The sequence below is a fragment of the Lepeophtheirus salmonis genome, chromosome 4, assembly GCF_016086655.4.
Source record: "Lepeophtheirus salmonis chromosome 4, UVic_Lsal_1.4, whole genome shotgun sequence".
NCBI lineage: Eukaryota > Metazoa > Arthropoda > Copepoda > Siphonostomatoida > Caligidae > Lepeophtheirus > Lepeophtheirus salmonis.
Window position 1 is genome coordinate 27,484,874 of NC_052134.2, and position 20,063 is coordinate 27,504,936.

The 20,063-nt window shown below is 28.7% G+C and overlaps 1 protein-coding gene across 4 annotated transcripts in view; it reads right to left on the bottom strand.

Moving 5' to 3' along the window:
• Positions 1-20,063, bottom strand: part of LOC121116731 (neurotrimin) — a 103,467-nt gene that overhangs the window by 42,534 nt on the left and 40,870 nt on the right. For 3 of the 4 annotated variants that reach the window (XM_040711026.2, XM_071887771.1, XM_071887773.1), the window contains exon 2: positions 12,174-12,332. In XM_040711026.2, the coding sequence (XP_040566960.1) occupies positions 12,174-12,237 (64 nt within the window). In that variant the 5' untranslated portion in view covers positions 12,238-12,332. Of the gene's footprint in view, positions 1-12,173; positions 12,333-16,584; positions 16,601-20,063 lie in introns of those variants that run through there. The other variant, XM_071887772.1, reaches the window with a different exon arrangement.

The window sequence follows — 20,063 nt, forward strand, 5'->3', positions numbered from 1 at the left end:
TGGTTCTTTTTTCGATTTGACACCCCCATCAAAATATTGTTGGCTGGCCCTAAGCGATTGATTTTAATTTTTTTGACTTTTTTTCTTGCTATTTTTCCCTCCAACTTGTGGTACCATATTAAATATTAATTGTTGAGACACCGTGGATCCCGTCCCTTCCGTGAAACTTCATCCCTGTATTGGTGGCATGTACAGGGTGTTACTTCTAGTTAAACACCAACAAGATTTTTTTAATGTACTTTTTTCTAAACTAATCCCCCAATTTTCATAAAAATCAATGCCAAACAAAGATGAATCAATTTTTGATAACTATTCAACTTAATCACCTTCGGTTATAATAAAGGTCTTTACTTGACCTCTGAAATGAGAGTATGTCTTTATGATCATCTGTTTAAGCAGATTCTGGTATTCCTCCCGGATCAGCTCGTACTTTGTGTTGTTGGGGGATTTTTAATATGTTGCTCATCTGTGCATCAAATAACGAGTCAATAGAATGAGGTCTGGTGATCTTGGAGGCCAAACTGTGGGTATAACAAAGAAAAAAATATAAAAAAAAAAGGCAAGTTTTTCTTTTAAATAGGACCTGTCCAGCTTTCAGAAGTTTGTAACCTTAACATTATTTCCTCTAGTGTGGATATCTAAAAGAACATTCTTCCTTTTCCACGATTGAGTAATGGATAATTTGTCAATCGATATCATTTTTCAAATGGAATCGCCAATACAAAAAAACAAAGTTTTACCTGGGTATGCGCAACTGTCATTCAATGTTCTTCGTTAAACAACGGCTGCAATAAGTATGTCCACTCATTTCAAAGTTATCCGTTACAGCATCGTATATTTATGGGTTGACAAAAATTGTATACAAGTATTTGGAACAATTATGAATAAATTGATAATATTTTTATTTTTTTAAATTTCATAAATACCCTTAAATATATCTTGGTGACTAATAGGATTTATATTCAAATACAAATACGTAGAGGTGTTAGCTATAGCTTTGTTTGATATATGTGAAAGTATTAGGCTCCAAAATGGCCTTACAAACAAAACCAGTTATTTTTTTTTATTTGAGTGTGAATTTTTGTGACTTTTAATTTTATTTTCAGTGCATTTGAGAAATATTGAATTAATCAGTATAACGTATTCTTATAAAATAAAACCAACTAGGCTGAAGAATACAAATTTATGTGTTATATATTTTTGAGAAAAATAACTTCTTTTATTTGAGGTAACGGGACTTACACATACGTAAAAAAATTCACTTCAACTATGGGAGTATTGAAATATATATATAGTAGTCGTTTTGAGGAAGTTAGATCAATTTGAACTAATTTTGGGATATTAGGAAAACAAAGGATTCCTATCGTATAAAAGATTACTCATCGTTGAGATTAATTCTGTCTGATGAATGCATTGGTATTAACTTGGAATCTTGAATTTTATTTTGTCGTTTTGGGAATCTTAAGTTTGTATTAAATTAATTATTGTGTCATTTTTATATGTAAAATTTTATAAACAAGCTTCTTTCATAAATTTGAAATCGTTTTATGCGTGACTTTAAAATTTATATTTTTTTCAATCTCTGCATAAAACTCATCTACAAATGACTCAAGAGTATGAGTGTCTACAAATGTCCCTTTTTGTACCATACATGCATGCATACACAGGTACATAAACGATTATTATTAAATAAAGTTATATGTTTACAAATATAGAGAAGTAAAATGATTAATTACTTATTTATTTATTTTTTCAGCTCATATAAGTATACTTTTTAGAGGTATTTGTGAATGATTAATTAATCCTACCTGATATTCATATGTGTTTGCATGGCTTATTTTTGATACTTCTTATACATACATATATATTCCTATTCTTGTTTATTTCTTTTGGTTTGTGTATTTATATTTATAGAATTTAGAATACAAATCAACGCTAGTTCTTCTATTATGTAGCTATTTATTACCCTTTGTTTATGGCCATTTTTAGTTAGAGCTATTACTAATTAGAGATGAAAAAAAAAACTTTCTGGTAAGCGTCGATCACTCTGAAATTAGCTCAAGTTTAAAAAAAGCTAAGGAATATTAATAATAGGTGCATCACATGATTGTTGTAACTTGTCCTTTTTCTCAATTATCAATTAATTTCTTGCAATAAAATTCACGTCACAATTGTATAATATGCTCTAAATTATTGTGGAAAAACTTAAATATTATTTATGAAGTGTTTTTTTTTAATTAAGGAACATTTTAAAATACCATGTTAAGCCACAAATTTTCTTGAAAAAAATGTATTCTAATTTATATATAATTTTTATTACTTTTTTTATTATTATTTTATCCAAACAAGTAATGATAAAATACAAAGACGAGATCACAGTATCACAGACATATTCTTTTAACCTATAGTCCAGCTCTCTGTTTTTCCTTTAAAAGGCAAATAAGTACTGTGGTGAAAGATAAAAATCCAGGAAAACGCAAAAAAAATACACTTGAGCATGAAAAAATGTATGTAATTACTTTTGGAGTAAAGGTCAACTGTTGATGTTGGAGTTCGCATAAGAATACGTCATATTCATATACTTGTTAATTTTTGTAATAACTATTCATTTAATTATAAAACTACATATTAAGTTATTTATTATTATCCAAATAATAATGTTGAGCTCCATATAAAGTAAATCATGGTGATTTGAATAGATCTTAACCACAAAGTATTCGGATATGTCCTTCTGCATCCACACCTTGATGTGAAAAGAGATTTGCACAATGAAGATCCTTTCATAAAAGGAGATTAGCTCCACTGAGTGATGCACAAAGAAGCGATATCCCTCGAACAAAACGTGAAATCGAAAAGAGAATGAGAAGTAGTCTGGATTGCAAATCCTCCAAATTAAAATAAAAATAAAATATTGTCCCCTAAGAAGGGCAAGGATTGGTACATACGGATCTATATATCTGAATGCTTCGTTGTAAAATTCCATGAATTTCTTAATACTTTACACGCAGTTGATCTTAAATAAATGTTTGGGGGTAAAGTAATTGCGTAGTGTTTGCACTATTTCAATGCTTTATAAGAAGTTTTACAATAACTTGGTACCGAGGAGTATCTATATTCATAATGCCCTTGTCAAACAAACCTTTGTTGGTCTCTGTTGAGGTCAAATTTGTACCCCAAATTATGTTGTCCATAGAAAGAAACAGGTTGTAGACACTTGTTGCCATGTTAGGACTGAAGGGTAAATGTACAAGAACTTTCCATCCGATTTTTTAGACCTTCTAGTGGGGCATCAAATATCTATGCAGCCTTGCGTTGTCTGGTTGATGTTTTGTTGTCTCCTATTTACCAATACTGGCCTCTTCAGTACCATTTCTAACTTCAAATTATCGAAGTGTTCACAGAAGAAGACAGAATTCACTGGGAAAAAAACTAATGTTATGCAACATGAATCTAATGATTATTGTCCCCCTATACATCGCAAATTTTCTTCGTCACTTTCAAAGCTTTTTTTCCCTTCAGTTGGTAAAAATGTAAAATAGGGAAATTTTTTTTCTTACAGTCCTCCATACTCGACGCAGGATAATTTACGACTGAACCAGCAAAGTGGCATACTGTCAAAATAATATCTGTAATGTACACTCACACCTTTACAATGTTTTATCAATTGATCCGATTTCACAAATAATAAACAAGAGTTAAAACTTCGTTAATAAAAGGGATGGGAAAATCAAATTTACTTTTTCCACACCTAATATTTGAATATTAAGTAGTTATGTTACTTATATTTATGATACAAATTCAGCAGCAGTGTGACGTATTTTTATCGTAGCTCAAACACCATTCCAACAAAATTACCATATATTTTTCTAAATGGTTAAAGCGTGCTATTTGCGCTCACCTTATTTTTTCTGAGATTTCCATGTTTGACTATAATCATCAAGTTATTTACCAGTCAGGAATAATTTATGGTTGTGTACATAGACATAAAGTAAATAAGTTATAGCATTGTATGTTTTGATAGACCTTAAAACATACTTTTGTATACCTTACGGAATATTACAAAGATTAACCCTTGCAGCATAAAGAATCCCCTGCGTTATACTTAAATGGATCAAATATAAGCTGCTCAGGGATAAAGTAGCAAAATATTAAGAGCTTTTAAATTCTCTTTCTCATTTAAAACTCGAATTCGAAAGCTTTCGCATATTAAGATCTCTCATATAATTATTACATTTTTTATGACATCCTTTTAATGCCTGCAAAAGAATGACTTTTTTTACGTCATTTTTTAATAAATTATAAGGAAATTTAAAAAAAATATCTAGTTCATATTTTGATGATGATACTTGGAAATTATTGACAAACATGTTATAACTTATAGAAATAATCTGTTTTATCCACTTGATTTACTTTAAATCCATGAAATCCTTTTGGAAATATAAATGTATTTTGCTGGTTCTTTTTTTAGTACTCAAGAGATAAAAAAATGTTTTTAATCAATGATTATGATTACACCTTGCTAATCTCATCCTTTTGTTGTAATTCCCCATTATATTAAATGCTACATAAGATGTTTGACAAATCTGATAATTGTATTTTTTCTGAGGGATTACGATCAAATATCCTGGTGTAGATTGAGAGTTTAAAGTAACTTTTATTTGATCTTGCATCCATACCAATGATTGCTTGTTTAATGCTAAACAAATATATATTCTTTTTGTAGCCAAATACCTTATAGTACTTCAATTGTACTAAAGAACAACTAAGTACATTCCGAAGGAAATGTAGATATGTTATGTATTTTTACATACACTTTCAATTGTTTCTTATTTTCATCCACACTGATTGTATACAAATAAATTTCAAACATCATAAGCAATTTCAGTTAAATTTTAGATATTTTTATCCAAATGTATAAATTAAATTTTAATCAAAAATTTTTCATTGATATTACTTTCTAAAAAGTTGGGAAGGGAGGCAATGGTTTTTCAATTTGATTTTAATGGGACTGTGTACAAACAGTTCTTTATTACAGAAGATGGGAATTTAAAAAAAAAGTATAGTGCATATCTTTTTTGTACCATTGTCACTTTATCAATGAAACTTTCAAATGACTTGAAATGAATCGTACATATATAAATTCAAATTTGTATAACTAGTCAATCAGGAGAAAATGAAAAAAAAAACACCTATTTTAGGTTACCTCTAAAATCAGGTTTCCTATTTTTTAATTATTCCAAATTTGAAATTGGATATGGCCATTAGATCTAGTTTGACAATACATGTGAATTTTATAAATTTTTTACATTAGTGGTTTCAAAACTTTTGTGCACGTAGTACTAGGGGTACTTGAGCTCCCTATATTGATACGTGGATGAATGTAATAAATATATGTCTACTTTTTATTCAGTTTAGTAATAATGGAAGTATTTTGATATTTTCTCTAGTGCTGCACACAGTAAAATTTTTGGTAACTTCTAACTTCTCGAACATAGAGCAATGTTCTATTATCTCATAATTTTAAAAATGAGACATAAATTCATAGTTTTCTTGGGGAATGGTACAATATGATATAGCAGTTTGATAACTAGACCATTCTATCTTTAGAACTTTTGCATTTTTATTTATTAATTAACTAAATTGAAACAAACCAAATAGAACATAGTATCAAAATCTCTTAATGTAATTAATACTAGTTACAAGAGCCTTTTTTAAAAACATATTATTCAGTTTGATTTCCCTTTTGTACATATTCAACTAATAATTCCTTCTTAATTAAACGTATACCATTTTCATTTTTGAGCTGAATGTATGCACATACATAGGTATGCTCCTTACAACATACAAGTAAATGGAAACATGCCATTGAGATCCCTTATACAAATTCAAATAAAAAAAGAAACCCGAGAAGAATGAAATTTTGTTTAATCACTGAACAATTCATATTTCGTGTTTTACGTATACCCATGTGCTTAGGTACTACATGAAAATACAATAACATGAAATATGCATTTATGAGGATAGTAGATTTATATAGATCATCAAATAAGTTAATGTATGCGTATGTATTAAAAATTATAATGCACCAACAACAAATCAGTGAAAAGTATACCATAAAAAAGTTCAATCTAGACGTCTAATAAATATATATTATTTATGAGATCAAATCTTAGTTCCTTTTTATCCGTAAATAAATGACTTTTTTACCTATCAAAATAATGTACTTATCAATATTATAAACCAATATAAATCTATCCTTCATAATACACTTCAAACCATCTTGGAATTTCTGTAGTTCATCGATGGCTGTAAATAAAAATGAAAATGAAGTTTGTTTCTGTCAACATCTATCATGTGTTGTTGTCAATGTTGGCAAGTACATTGCTGAAGTTGAAATCAACATTTGAACTGCAGCATGCATACAAAAAAATACAAATCGGATTTAATTAAAAAATAAAAAAATATTTGTTTTGTATAACTACATGGAATGACTCTTCAAAAAAATTAATTTTCTTATCCTTACCCCATTTTAAATATATATATATATAATTATATCTTTTTACATATAAGTTTGACCGGATTATAATCTCTAATGTTTTTTCAACAATTCATTCATGTATTTTTTTTTTCATATTAGTGGAATTTTTGCAACTGCCTAAATCAATCAATGCACTCTTTAATAGTGTTTTTATCAGTTTGATAATGAGACCTCATGGTGGTAATATAAGCGAGATGGAAGACAGAAAACCTCTTTTGGCATTGAAACGGATTTTTAGAAGTATAGATTATTAATTATTTGTTGATATTTAATATATTTTTTTAGCTATTCTAACAACCAATCCTTAGAATAAAACCAATGTACATATTATTAGGGATTATGAAATTGTCTAATCTCCGTAAATATAATTTCAAAAAAATGGATAAATTGGTAACCAAATTTATATTATGTTGTGCTTTTATAAATTATTTCTCCATTTAAAAAAAAAAAAATTCAAACTTATTTGCAAGCAATGAGCAATATTTTTTTGTTTATCAACATATACTTTTCTTTTTGATTTACAAGAAATTTTCACATTCTTTTACATGATATATGGACAAGTATTGTCCTAATACTAATGTTTTATCACCGTTTCCGCTACTGAAATAAAATTTGATATTTTGATACCCTTTTAATTTATAATATCAAAGAAAAATGTCCATGTTTTTGTACATCAAATATACCTACAATAAATATCTTAAGAACATATTCCGATAACTTACAAAATTTAAATTCAAATTGATGGGATACATTGGACACCCCAAAATAATTAATATAGTATAGTATCCAGTGTTACACACTACTTATATGTATTTATGCCATTTTGATCAAATGTTAAATTGAAAAAAATGCAATGAATTGATTTTAAATGTGAACAATTTCTTTTTCAGGGTAAACGAGCTAAAATAAAATAAAATATATTGTTGCTTATAAACCTTATTAAATATTTTCTTAACTTATTATTACAATATTCGTAGCATAGATATATACTAATTTTTCTGAGAATGATTTATACTGGACATACTGAAAAGATTTTATAACCATTGGAACAAACATTATATATTTTTATTCAACTCATTACAATTTTTTCTCTCGTCTTTTTCCCCCTTAAATGTTCATAGTGTTGAAAAAAAAACGTATTTGTAGATAACTTGAAAAGAAGATTAGTGAAATAAATAGAAAATATGCAAAATAGGAATTAGATATGCATTATTTCCCAAAAATGTGGATTCATAACCAAGAGAACAGCAGATTCACCACTCCATGAATAAAGAATATATATATATATTTTTAAATTGAGTAATTTAAAAAAAAAAATACATATCTTTATTATGAAGTAATTTTTATTTACAATGATAATTTTCTTTATTAAATCCTTGACTTTTCTTCCAATTTCTCTGATCCTAGAGTATTCTAAGATTAACACTTATTTTTTCTTTATACCCTTGTGGCCTTCGGAAAAAGGCCATACATTTTTTTTTTTGACAATTTTCACGGTTCAAAGTGATTTTAAGCCCTCGGTGTTGAAGATAGGGATAAATTGTGAAAATATATTTGGAAGCCGAATGTTACAAAACTCTAAAAACATTAATAAAATGTCTGCATAATACTTTCAACTCGAGTTATCTTTGTTTAAAGTGGAAAATAGATGCTTTTTATTCAGAGGCTCATTGTTTCAAGACGAATAGATTCAAAAAAATTTAAAATATTGTATTTGATAGTTGAAAGTATGATCTTTAATTAAGAAAAAAGAGCCTCGCCAAAAATACTCTATATCTTTATTAGTTTAGGATAAGGCCATGACAATATTTCAAGGATAAAACTCTTTTTGAATTAATCTCATAATAAAAGTCCATAAGTATTCGTATGCCCCAACTACAAGAGATAGAAACAAAGATAAAGAAGAAGAAATGAGATAGAAACAAAGAGAGAGACTAAGAAAATGGATTTGCTACGTGGACTCCCTTGAATGTCCGTTTTTAGGAATCCCTTACTCACAACGGGTATGCAACGAGTCCTCTTGTATCCATAAAGCTTGAAATAATTTATTTTACAGTTTAAGACATGAGGCTTAATGTAATAACAAATTGTATAATATATTTTTTCTTTTTCTCTCTCTTTGATTCTATCGCATTTCTTCTTCTCTCTGTGTGTTTCATTCTCTTGTAGTTGGGGCATACAAATACTAATTGACTTTTATTATGAGATCAATTTAAAAATGAGTTATATCCATGAAATATTGTCGTAGCCTTATCTTAAATTGACAACGATAAAGAGTGTTTTCATAAAGGTGTTTTTTTAAATTAAAGTTTATGCTTTCAGTTATCAAATGCAATACTTTGAAACTTTTTGTATCAATTTGTCTCGAAGATATGAGACTTTGAAAAAAGGGCACCTATTTTCCACTTTAAACAATGATAACTCGAGTGAAAAGTATGATGCAGACATTTTAAATATGGTTTTAGAATTTTGTAACACTTGGTTTAAAAATATATTCATATAATTTATCCCTATCTTCAAGAATGCGGGCTTAAAACTACTTTCAACCTTAAAAATAACAAAATATGTATGGATTTTTTCTTACAAGACTATGAAAGAAAAAATATGGCCACATTTGGAATCAACGATTAAACTGTGCTAAGTTAAGCATACACTGTTCTTGTGCATAAAAAAAAGAGTAATTTTGTTGGATAGTGTAAATCCGTTTGTTGATCTGGATACATAGAAAGAGGACAATTATTATAACTTTCTTATATAAAAAAAGCTTCACTTTCTTATGAAAAAAAAGGGAAATATTTCAACCAATTTTTGTTTATGGCAATATTTGATTTGGTATCTTTGATGACCTTAAAATGGCCAAAAAGATATTTCATAATGCTCTAAAATTTCATTTATTTGTAAATTATAGCCAATGGTAATCATTATGTTATGTATCTATCTGAGTTTGTGTAGAATATTTGAATAAATATAATAAGATAGTAATAAATATACGCATTTAGTTCAAGATCTAAAATTTCTCGATATATATCAAATAAACTTTATCCAAATATATTAATGAAAAGAATGTAAAATAAATTGAATGAAATAATTTGGAAAGTACTATTAAATGCAATAAAATGAGACATATTTTCTTTCTTTCAACATTTTCTAATATAATTGACTTATCAACAGTGATATATTTTTATTCAATTAAATATCTTCCGGGAAATTGGCACCTAAATCAATCAATGAAAGTTTTATTTGAAAAAATTCAACATTTTTGATTAATTGAGGTATTATATGGTGAGATCTTAGTTACATGTATTTATGTATTTTTTTAAATGATCTTGAGCGTTAATTAAAACCGATATTTTTTTTCCAGTTCAGCCTTTATTTATTTTTTATAGATCGATATAATGTCCTTTTAAGATTTATCAATTTACATTTTTCTTGCTTTCTTTGTATATAACTTCATGAATACTTGACTTTATAGATTAATCTTCAATTAACATTATCTAAAAGTATTTTAAAGCTGAGTTTCTTTTCTATGAATAAAATATTTCTTATAAGTTTTTGATACAAATATTTCAATGTGTAATGTTAGCATGTATTTAACTAAAATAAACTAATTTTTTACAATGTAGCTTATACATTTGTACGCATTGTAGTTAAAACACTTAGCATACTACTAACTGTAGAAAATATTTGCATTTAAATAAATCTAAATAATGTGTGAATGGTAATTGAAAGGAAAGACACTTAACGAATATTTCTGTAGTAATACCTAAGTAATTTTACTATACAACTATTAAATTTATGGGCAAACAAGCTATTGTATTTCCAAACATAGCATTGCCAATATTTGTCTATACTATAAATTTGTATATATATACAGGGACTGGGGATCAAATTGTCGCCTACTTTAAACCTTGATAACTTGAAGACAACATTATCAAATAAAAAACCGGTTACCAAATAGGAAAGCTATTCTCGTCAGCTGACGATACATAGTTCAATTAGTATCATGCCGTCATCATATGAGGAGATAAAGAGCTATAAGTGGAACGAGGAGCTTTCGAAGTCCGCAGTAGTCATGGCATTGGTTAATAATGGAAAGGAAATCTCCAATTCAACGATTGCTTCAACCTTAGGAGTGAAATTACGGACTGTTCAGCGTATCTGTAAGAAGCTAGAGGACACCTGGGATGTTGATGCCACAATAAAGAGGGCACCCAAGGAGGAGGGCGCCGACAGGAAGGTCAGGGACACCGAATTTATCGACAAGGTGAAGAAGATGGTTGAGGATGACCCTACCAGGTCCATGAAGGCCGGAGACAGACCCTGGGGTGTGGCAACAGGACTCAGCACCCTGCCATGTGTCCAAAATCTCCATGCAGTGGTTAACCAAGAACTGTTATGACGTCGTAACCAAGGATTTGTTGCCTCCTAACTCTCCCGACCTTAATCCTTTGGACTATTTTGTCTGGGGCTATGTCGAGAGACATACCAACAGACATCCCCATAGCACCAAGGCCAGCCTGATGGACTCCATCAAGCAGGTATTCGGCAACATGGACAATGAGATGGTCAGAAGAGCCAGTGGCCGGTTCAGAGGCTGTATTGAGGCCTTTATTGATGCCAACGGAGATATATCAAATGAATGGCTACTCCATACCTATATGCTCGTCATAGTTTTGATTTTCAATAAAAAAGTTAAAAAATGTATATTTTGTGTTGTTTTTTGTAGAAAAATATTTTGGCAACAATTTAATCCCTGCTCCCTTTATATGCTATGTTACTCTGATAATTTAGAAATGGTTATTTTCGACTTGCAAATTCTATTTTCAAAAAAAAAAAAATATCATTTTGGTACATATGTTTACGAAGTATGTTGACAATGTCAGCAATTTTGTACTGTTAATTTTTTTAAACAGATTAAATGGTTAAACGTTTTTTGTTGTGCTCTACAGTTTTCTACTATTGAAAAAAAGAAAAAAGTATAATCAATTGAAGTTAAAATTTTATTACATTTTTTGACAGATAGTATATTTTTGTCAAAATGTATCATTTTGAAAGAAATATATTTTTTAATTGAATAAATAATCCCTCAATAGACTTTTAAGAATTTGACCCTAATTTGATTATTTTTTTCAATGTTTTACTAAAAATAAAAGACATTCTATCTTTTTACCTGTCAAAAAATACCAATGCAAATTCGGTAGATATGTGCAATAAAGGAATACCAAAAATAAACTTGTGCATCAAATAAGGATTTAATTTTGAATTAAAAAAACCGCTTTCTTTTTTATCAGACCTCAAATGTTGATTAAATGTATCTTGAGGATTTTTCCGTGAAATTAAAAATGGGTTTAATAACTTTAGAATAATCAATTTTGAAAATATCAATTTAATTGCATTAGATTTGATGAAATATGTAGATTTTAATTTGAATTATTTTATATAAATTGATTAATTAAATTCGGATTAATGCTTCAAATTAGACATTTTATTACACTTGCTCAAATGGCAATATCTTTGGTTTTAATGATCAGATTAGCATATAAACTATATCAAACGATATGTACAGAGGCAACTTTTTTATAAAATGTTTTTCGAGCATTCAAATGTAAAATTATGTTACGGAAAAGTTACTTACCCTGAGTGGTAGCCACGATGAAAGGAATTAGAAATATTTTGAAGCAATCCGTGGAAAATACCATATTTATTATTGACAAATAATTTTGTAATTCAAACACTTGGATCTAATTGATACTTTCTCGTTTTGGCAGTATATTTGACACAAAGAAACAATGAACTGTAAAAAATAGATAAGGAAAGGAAACATTACAATTTACTATTATAATCATCCAAGGATATCCGTTGTAATTTGGCAAAACAAACACAAATACATAATATATACACATAAGAGTGAAATAGCTTCAAAATAGAAAAAATAAACTTAAAATCCTCATCTATAATTTCTTTTTTTCCTTTTCATCACTCTTGGCATATGTGTGGACTCATTTCAAATATATTATTTCTTCCACCAAAATATATTTATTTCATTCTTTAATTAATTACTAATGTGACTTTGAAGACCGGAATCTGTCAACTATTTATTCTAAGGTATAATTTAGTTTTAATATTTTTAGTACCTACCAATTTTTATTTTGATGATGATAAAGTATTTGAAATATTATATTGAAACATATGTACTATTTTAAATATTAATACCAAAAAAAAAAAAGAATAATGAACATGTTTGTCCCTTCATATATATTTTTTTTGTAAGAAAAACTTTTTATATTGGTTTGGATAAGTAAACAATAGAACCAATTGAATCTTTAAAATATATTCGTTTTTTAGTTAAGAAAAAAGTAGATATTATTTATAAATGTTTGTACATTGTACACTACTGATTAATTATAATTGTTTAATAATCTTTATCATCCATTGTAAAAAATTGTTTTTGCCTGAAGCTACATAAAAAAGACCTTTATTTCTTAAAATATTTGCATTTTTGAACTACAAAAAGCTCCATTGAATTTCCCTACAAGGGGCATATATATCTTTTTTTTTAATAAGCAATAAAATGTGTTTTCTGATTAAGATTTTTTTATTTTTGTTTTATAATGATAGACACTTAAAGTTTTATCATACACAGTTTATAACAACTAGTAGAGTTTCCCATGTTCAAAACAAGGAATAAACTGAATTTCAATATTTTAATAATTGACATTTTTTTCAGTTTTTATTTATCTTTTAAATAACTTTTAATTATAAGATTTGTAAGGGATATTTATATTTTACAAAGAGATACAAAAAAAAAATATATTTTTTTGTAATTGTAGATAATTAGATAATTAAGTTATTGATTTTTGGTATATCCACAAAGGTAATAAAAATGTTGGGGTTTCACAATGACTCGGGTTCCAATTACCCTATTTGGACAAAAAAGCTCCAATTTATAATTCATTTTGTGCGTTTATGGAATTGAAACAATTAATTGGTTTTCATAAATTGCACCATTAAAAACCCAAGAGCTAAATTGTAATTTTTTTAATTTCAATAAATATTTTTTTATACCATTTTTAAATTATTAAAGAATGAACTAGTCTTGAATTACAACACACCCAGATTACTCAGAAGTAAAACCAAAGGAAGAAGAAATATGATCGGTACTGGATTTTGCCCAGAATGGTAAATTCAATACAGATATCAGAGTAAATGTTAAAAAAAAGTAGTCTCCAATGTTATTATCGTAGCAATAGTAAAATGGTACAGGATCCCCCTTGGAGGAATAATTTAGGGCTGCAAAATTTCAAAAAAAAGAAGATTAATTTTTTGAGAATCATATGTATCACAATTACTTAATTAAGAAAAGCAAGGGTTGAAATAACTTTTTTTAATTGAGTTGAAGATTCAGGAGGAAAAAAGTTCTTCTAAAAAAGTATTTTTTAGGAGTGGTAAAGTATATTCTGGAGGAAAATATAAGATCCGAAGGTTTACTTTTGTAAATCTGTACCAAAGTGGCAGTAATATTTTAACTTGGCCTCCTATATGAAAGTCAAGCAGTCGCTGGATTATATACAACAAGTAAAATTATGTCTTTTATAAGTAGAGATGAAAATGTAGTAAGAGTGCAAGGAAAAGATCTGAGCGAAATATTAAAATAAATTTAAATAAACAAATTGATAAACATGTTAGTTAAAAGTATTTTATCAAAATATTTTCATTAGAAGATCGAATAAAGAGGTTATTAAATATTTTAAAAAAAACACTACCAAAAAATGCCCAAAATTCATAAATCCGGACAAGTTTTAAATCACTTTTTATTTTATTTGGGACGTTATTCAAATCATGTTTGTTAATTTCAGACACCATGAAACAGCAAAATATTGGAGAAAAATAAACATAGGAGTGCAAATGCTGTTTGAATATTTATCTCTTTGGTAGATCAAGTTCAAAATACAACTTAACTACTCTTGTATACCGGGAAATCCCTGATAATTTGGTAATCCTTGAGATGAAAGATTTCATATTATTTTCTGAGAACGAATAGAAGGAGGAACACACACACGGTACATAAATTAGAAGAATAAATTAGAAAAAGGAGAATCATCCTTCCCCCTTATGTCGTATTAATTTAATCTATAAGCTTAAAGGATCATATCAGTAATTCCCAACTCTGTCTCGAGAAGGAATATTATGGAACCAGTTCTCCGATATGATCCCATTTATTCCATGGATACCTCCAATATCCGACTACTTCACACTGCGATAAATTTTAATATCTTTAAGATTACAAAACGCCGTGTATCCCCTACAGGATTAAGGAACTAATTATATACAATTTGCAACTCGGTTATTCCTAAATTCAGTTTCTTATTTATTTCATGATTAAATATTGTTTTCATATTGTCTAATTTATAGTTTTATTAATCATTTAATTTAATATCATAATATACAATTCATAAATGAATTAATTTGAGTTCTTAATTGATTGATTAGTTCGAATATATGGCCTTGATTGGGTCATAACCCATTGGGAGAGGTGGAGCATAATATTGGCTAAAGATTCTTCTGCCGTCCTCTCATATTTTTCTCTCAATAAAAGGTATTCATACAAATGAATTCAAGATTCAACTCCCCGCATAGACAATGCTTCAAGTGGAATAGCTGCGTAAATCCAGTTAAACTTAACGTTCGTATGACCACCTGCTAGGGGATTCATAATAATGATATATGCTTGAAAACAAAATGTTGATAATTTCCCATGGAGTTGGAGTGAAACGACTCGAACTCTGAGAGACTCCATACGATACTTGGATAGTTCTAATTCGGACAGAGATTTAATGTCAATTAAATATGTATTGGAGGAATCCACGGAATAAATGACATTATCTTGCCGAAGTGGATCCGTTATATTCCTTTCCGAGACAGAGTTGGATGCTTATTATTCCTTTTATTATTTATTAATATGATGGATGTGAGTCATGAGAGAGTTGAATGTAACGTATGTAAGTTCCTCATTTTCTTCTTCCTGATCATTAGCTATTTGAATGGGTTTCTCTTCGGTATCTAGCTAATTGTTTAGCTATTTAGTAAACTATTTGTTATTTTATTCAATTTAAAACACTGTCCAATAATTTGAGTTTGTCTATTATTTGGTTCATATTATCAGACAGCAATTATTTTGCAAATAATATGACAAAAATGCAGCAAAAAATAAAATAATAATGTCGAAACTCCTATTGAACTCGAACGGGGCAATTCTGTTCTAATATAAGTAAATGCAGTCGAAGTATCTTTATATTATCACACCCTATAGCATATAGAAGTGATGAGATTGTATCTACAAATAATTAGAACCTCGAACTTTAAACTTTTGTTTCTCAAAAACTATACCATGAAACGATTCGGAATTTTACATGATTATTTACAAATCTATAAAAATTACATAGCAATCTTTTTATGATTTTCTTGGTTGAAGTACTAAAGAATTGTTGCAACTAAGCAGTTTAGTGTCCACAATGTGAAACGTCAAACCATGCGTAATTTAACCTATATAGATTAAATTATGAGCTTTTTAAACAATTTTTATCAAAAATTGATGAGAATGCTTGATTCAGAGAAAGAAGTAAATAAGTTCAATAGCCTTTTATCCTTTTCTAGTTGCTAAGCTTAGCTTTTTCTACACACAGATACCTTTTTTATTTGTAAGGAGAGAGGGTGGAAGAAATATGAACCAAATTTGAATAAAAGGGTAGCAGGGAAAATACCAAAAACTTAATTATATACATTTTATATTGCCCTAAGCATAATTAAACTCATTTTACCGGCATGTAGTTAAAAAAAAGTATAATTCCCAGATATTTTGTATTGATAGTACTGTTACGTAACATGAGAATAATTGAAAAAAAGTTCTTGGCATAATCAATCGACATTGGCATACATATGGGAAAGTAAAACTAAAATTATATATATAAAATATTTTATGAATATTGATTTACATATTATCATAACTCTATATATATATATATAATTTTTCAAAATTTTGTGCTTACCGAAAGAGACACCAATTATGTTCTAGAAAGACTTTTTTTTAATAGACATGTTTATTTGCTTGATAAATAACCAACTTATCTCAAAAAAAGTACTTTACTCTATTTGCGAAATATGATCATATATAACAAATATTGAAATAAATTAGTGAACTATTATTCTAAAATTTGTTGACCTGTCTTTGATTAACGAGTATCACAATAGAAATAATTATACAATTCAGTTAACAGCCTATATTTATATAAAAGCAAAAAAAAATACAACAAAACTGATTTTGGGCATTCTGGTGTACTTACTTCCTTAAACAAGTTAAGTTGTCATTAAAATATAGAAGATTTAGTTCCATTCAACAATTGTATATAATTTCAAATTTCAATAATTGCTTATTATGTAAAAGAAGTAGGCATAAATCTGCGCAATTTCTTGGAATAACCCTTACAAAAAATGGGTCTGTAATTTTTAATTTCATATTATGACTTTTTTCTTCAGTACTAAAGTTAAGGTTCTAGTCTCATGAACTCAGGAACAAAACCCTTCCGAAATATTTCCTGAAGTACTTTTTCGAGGATTGGAGAAAGCAAATTTTTAATCTTTTTGAAAAATTCAAAAAGCAACCTTGATGGTCCAGGGCTTTAAATTTTTTTGTCATAATATTAGATGAACTGCATAATTTCTTTTTCACTATTCGTTGAGTATATATCTAAAAATAAATCACGATTTAAATAATTTTGATTTTTTTTTTCAGTTCTTCCAGGATCCCAATTTTGAAATAACAAAGTTTTCCATTTTGTTGGACCTTTCAATAACCTCCAGCTCAAACAGAAGTCACATAGTCTCTTCGACTAACAAACCGAATAACTATATCATTTGTAATCAAATCTGCATCTTTCTTATAGTGTGACATCAATCATTACATTTCAACTTCAAAGACTCCTATGTGAATATATTAAACGAAAATAAATAAGAATAAGAAAGAAACAACCTTCAAAGTGCAACAAAGCTAGCTCGTGTGTGTAACATCAATAGTATAATATTAGTCAGTTACTTTGTTTTTTCCTCTTTCCCCCTCCACCAATCATAAAATATATTTTTCAAAAGTATTCATTAACATAAATCTACAACTTATGACGAAATATATATAAAAGATTAGACAAAAAAAAAAAAGATCTGTACAAAGTTTCTAAATTTTTCTCTTCTCTCTCCCTATCAATATGTTCTCTCCTCTCGATCAACCATGTCCACCTAAACTCGTTTAATGCTTCTAAAGCTAAACGACTCGTTGAAAAAAATATTATGGTACTATGCTACAGATAGTAAACACTGTAATTTCGAGGCCACTCTCTCGAGATCGCTAGCTCCCCCAATACCATACAAGAGTTTGTGGTTCAAGTGGCTTCAATTTGGACTCCACAAATTGGCTAATTTCTTGTATTATATACTTCAGAGGGCGTCTGTGAAAAAGACCTAAGACGAAATAGCCTATTTCAATTAAATCTTTTTGGTGTAAGGATAGGACCCCGAACAAACTTGATGAAGTCTATAGTTAGCCGGTATGCTCTTCGTGATTCAATCGGAACGCTATTCAATTCTCTCATCGGTGACCACTGTAAACGATGTGGATAATTTTTACCTTCAGCTTCTAGTATCGCCCTCTTCCACAGGAACCCTACATGTGAGGCCCTCCTCCTCCTTCAAGATAATAAAAGGAGATGTCATTTTTATTTTAAAGCAAGCTGTCCCAAGCTTCCACGTTTCTTGGGAGTGAACAAACCGCTCGTCCCCTCCGTTTTTGGGCTCCGAACCAAATCAATACTTTTTTTCTTCCATTTCTCATCATATGGTGTAAATGTCAGGATGTGGTTTATTCTTGAAATTACAACTTGATTCCAACATTTTATTCTCTTGACAAGGGCGAGTTTATGTTTATAAATTTCATCAATAAATTTACTAATAATGCTATTTATCTTACTTCGATTTTTTACATTACTGTTTTGATGGGGATGGTATTTCACAGGATTGCTGTTTCTTCGACTAGATTGAAGGAATGCATCTGAGATTTAGATGCAATAACCCTGAAACCAGATCTTTCTCTGAATATTTCCAACACTTCTTCAAGCCTCAACGTTTGGAAGTCAATGTTGCAACTACTAAGAATGATAGTTCCATCATCTGCAATCAGCATCCAAAAAATTTTGTAGGCGACCAACAGCTAATATATAAAACATTGGACTCACAAATCCCCTTGACTCCTAGACCACTATAGCCTTACTGTCGGACTCTTTTTAATATCAATGATTGATTCTGATTCATTAGCCAAGTTTTTCATAGCTGCACAAAAGACTCTAGGGAAATTAATCCTCGTTAGGTCGTTGGGTTTGCCGTAACTTTGATAAGTGAATATTTTCCTTGCTGAATTTTTAGTAATTATTAGGCAATCCTATGAAAAGATTGTTTACCACCATCTTATAACACTTTGTTCCTTTTAATAATTCCAGATATCTCGTTACCAGTTCCTTCTGCATCCAGGAGAGACACATTCAGTTTCCATAAGGATCTTCGAGGCTTTAATGGATTATTGAATGCTTCAAAAAACGAAAAATTGTAGGTTATGTATAGAGGGAGCTCATAAACTCTGCCAATTTACCTGACGACATAAGATAATCAAGTTGACTTCGTATTTTGTGTTACATCTTGTAATACCTATAAAAGTCATTTTTGGTGCAAACTCACGAAACACAAGCTCCAGGTCCACTATATATTTTTTTTCATTAAGAGCCTTTTCTATAACATTGTTTTTGTTACAGGAACTTCCATAGCCAGAAGCATCACTTTACGGGTGGCATATAACGTTAAGGTCACATACTATTAGACACTCATTCTCCGATTTCAGATCAATTTTTTTCTTTATTTTAGAGAATCAAAGTTTGTATTCAAAGTTTGGACCATATAATATATACTTGCTTGATTTTTGTTACTCATTGTTTTTATGTATTCACCGCAAATGTACAACCTATTTCAATTATGATTACTCATTTCAATTTATTTTTATTCATAGACCATGAATTAAATAAAGCTTTTCTCGATTTTCAAACTGATAATACATAAAATTTTATTGATAGCTTTAAAAAAATTGTCGAGCCTCATGATCTATGGTCCTGTAAATATTTGAAAGCCTTTATAAAATAAAAAACGCAAGATATTTTAGAGCTATACAATGTAATTTGTATGTATGCACGATTTGACTGCAATATTTCATTCAAAAAGAATGATACTATTGCACACATCAATGTACCTAACTTTATCTCTTCATTTTTGCTTGTTTTTATCGCATAAAGAATCACTCATTAATCACACTGTTATACTATTCATTTTATTGTACATAATATATGCAAATACAACAGTGTGTGGCTGAATGCATTTTTTCATTTACATCTCTCTTTATGGTTTATATACCATATTTACCTTGTACAAGAATTCATAA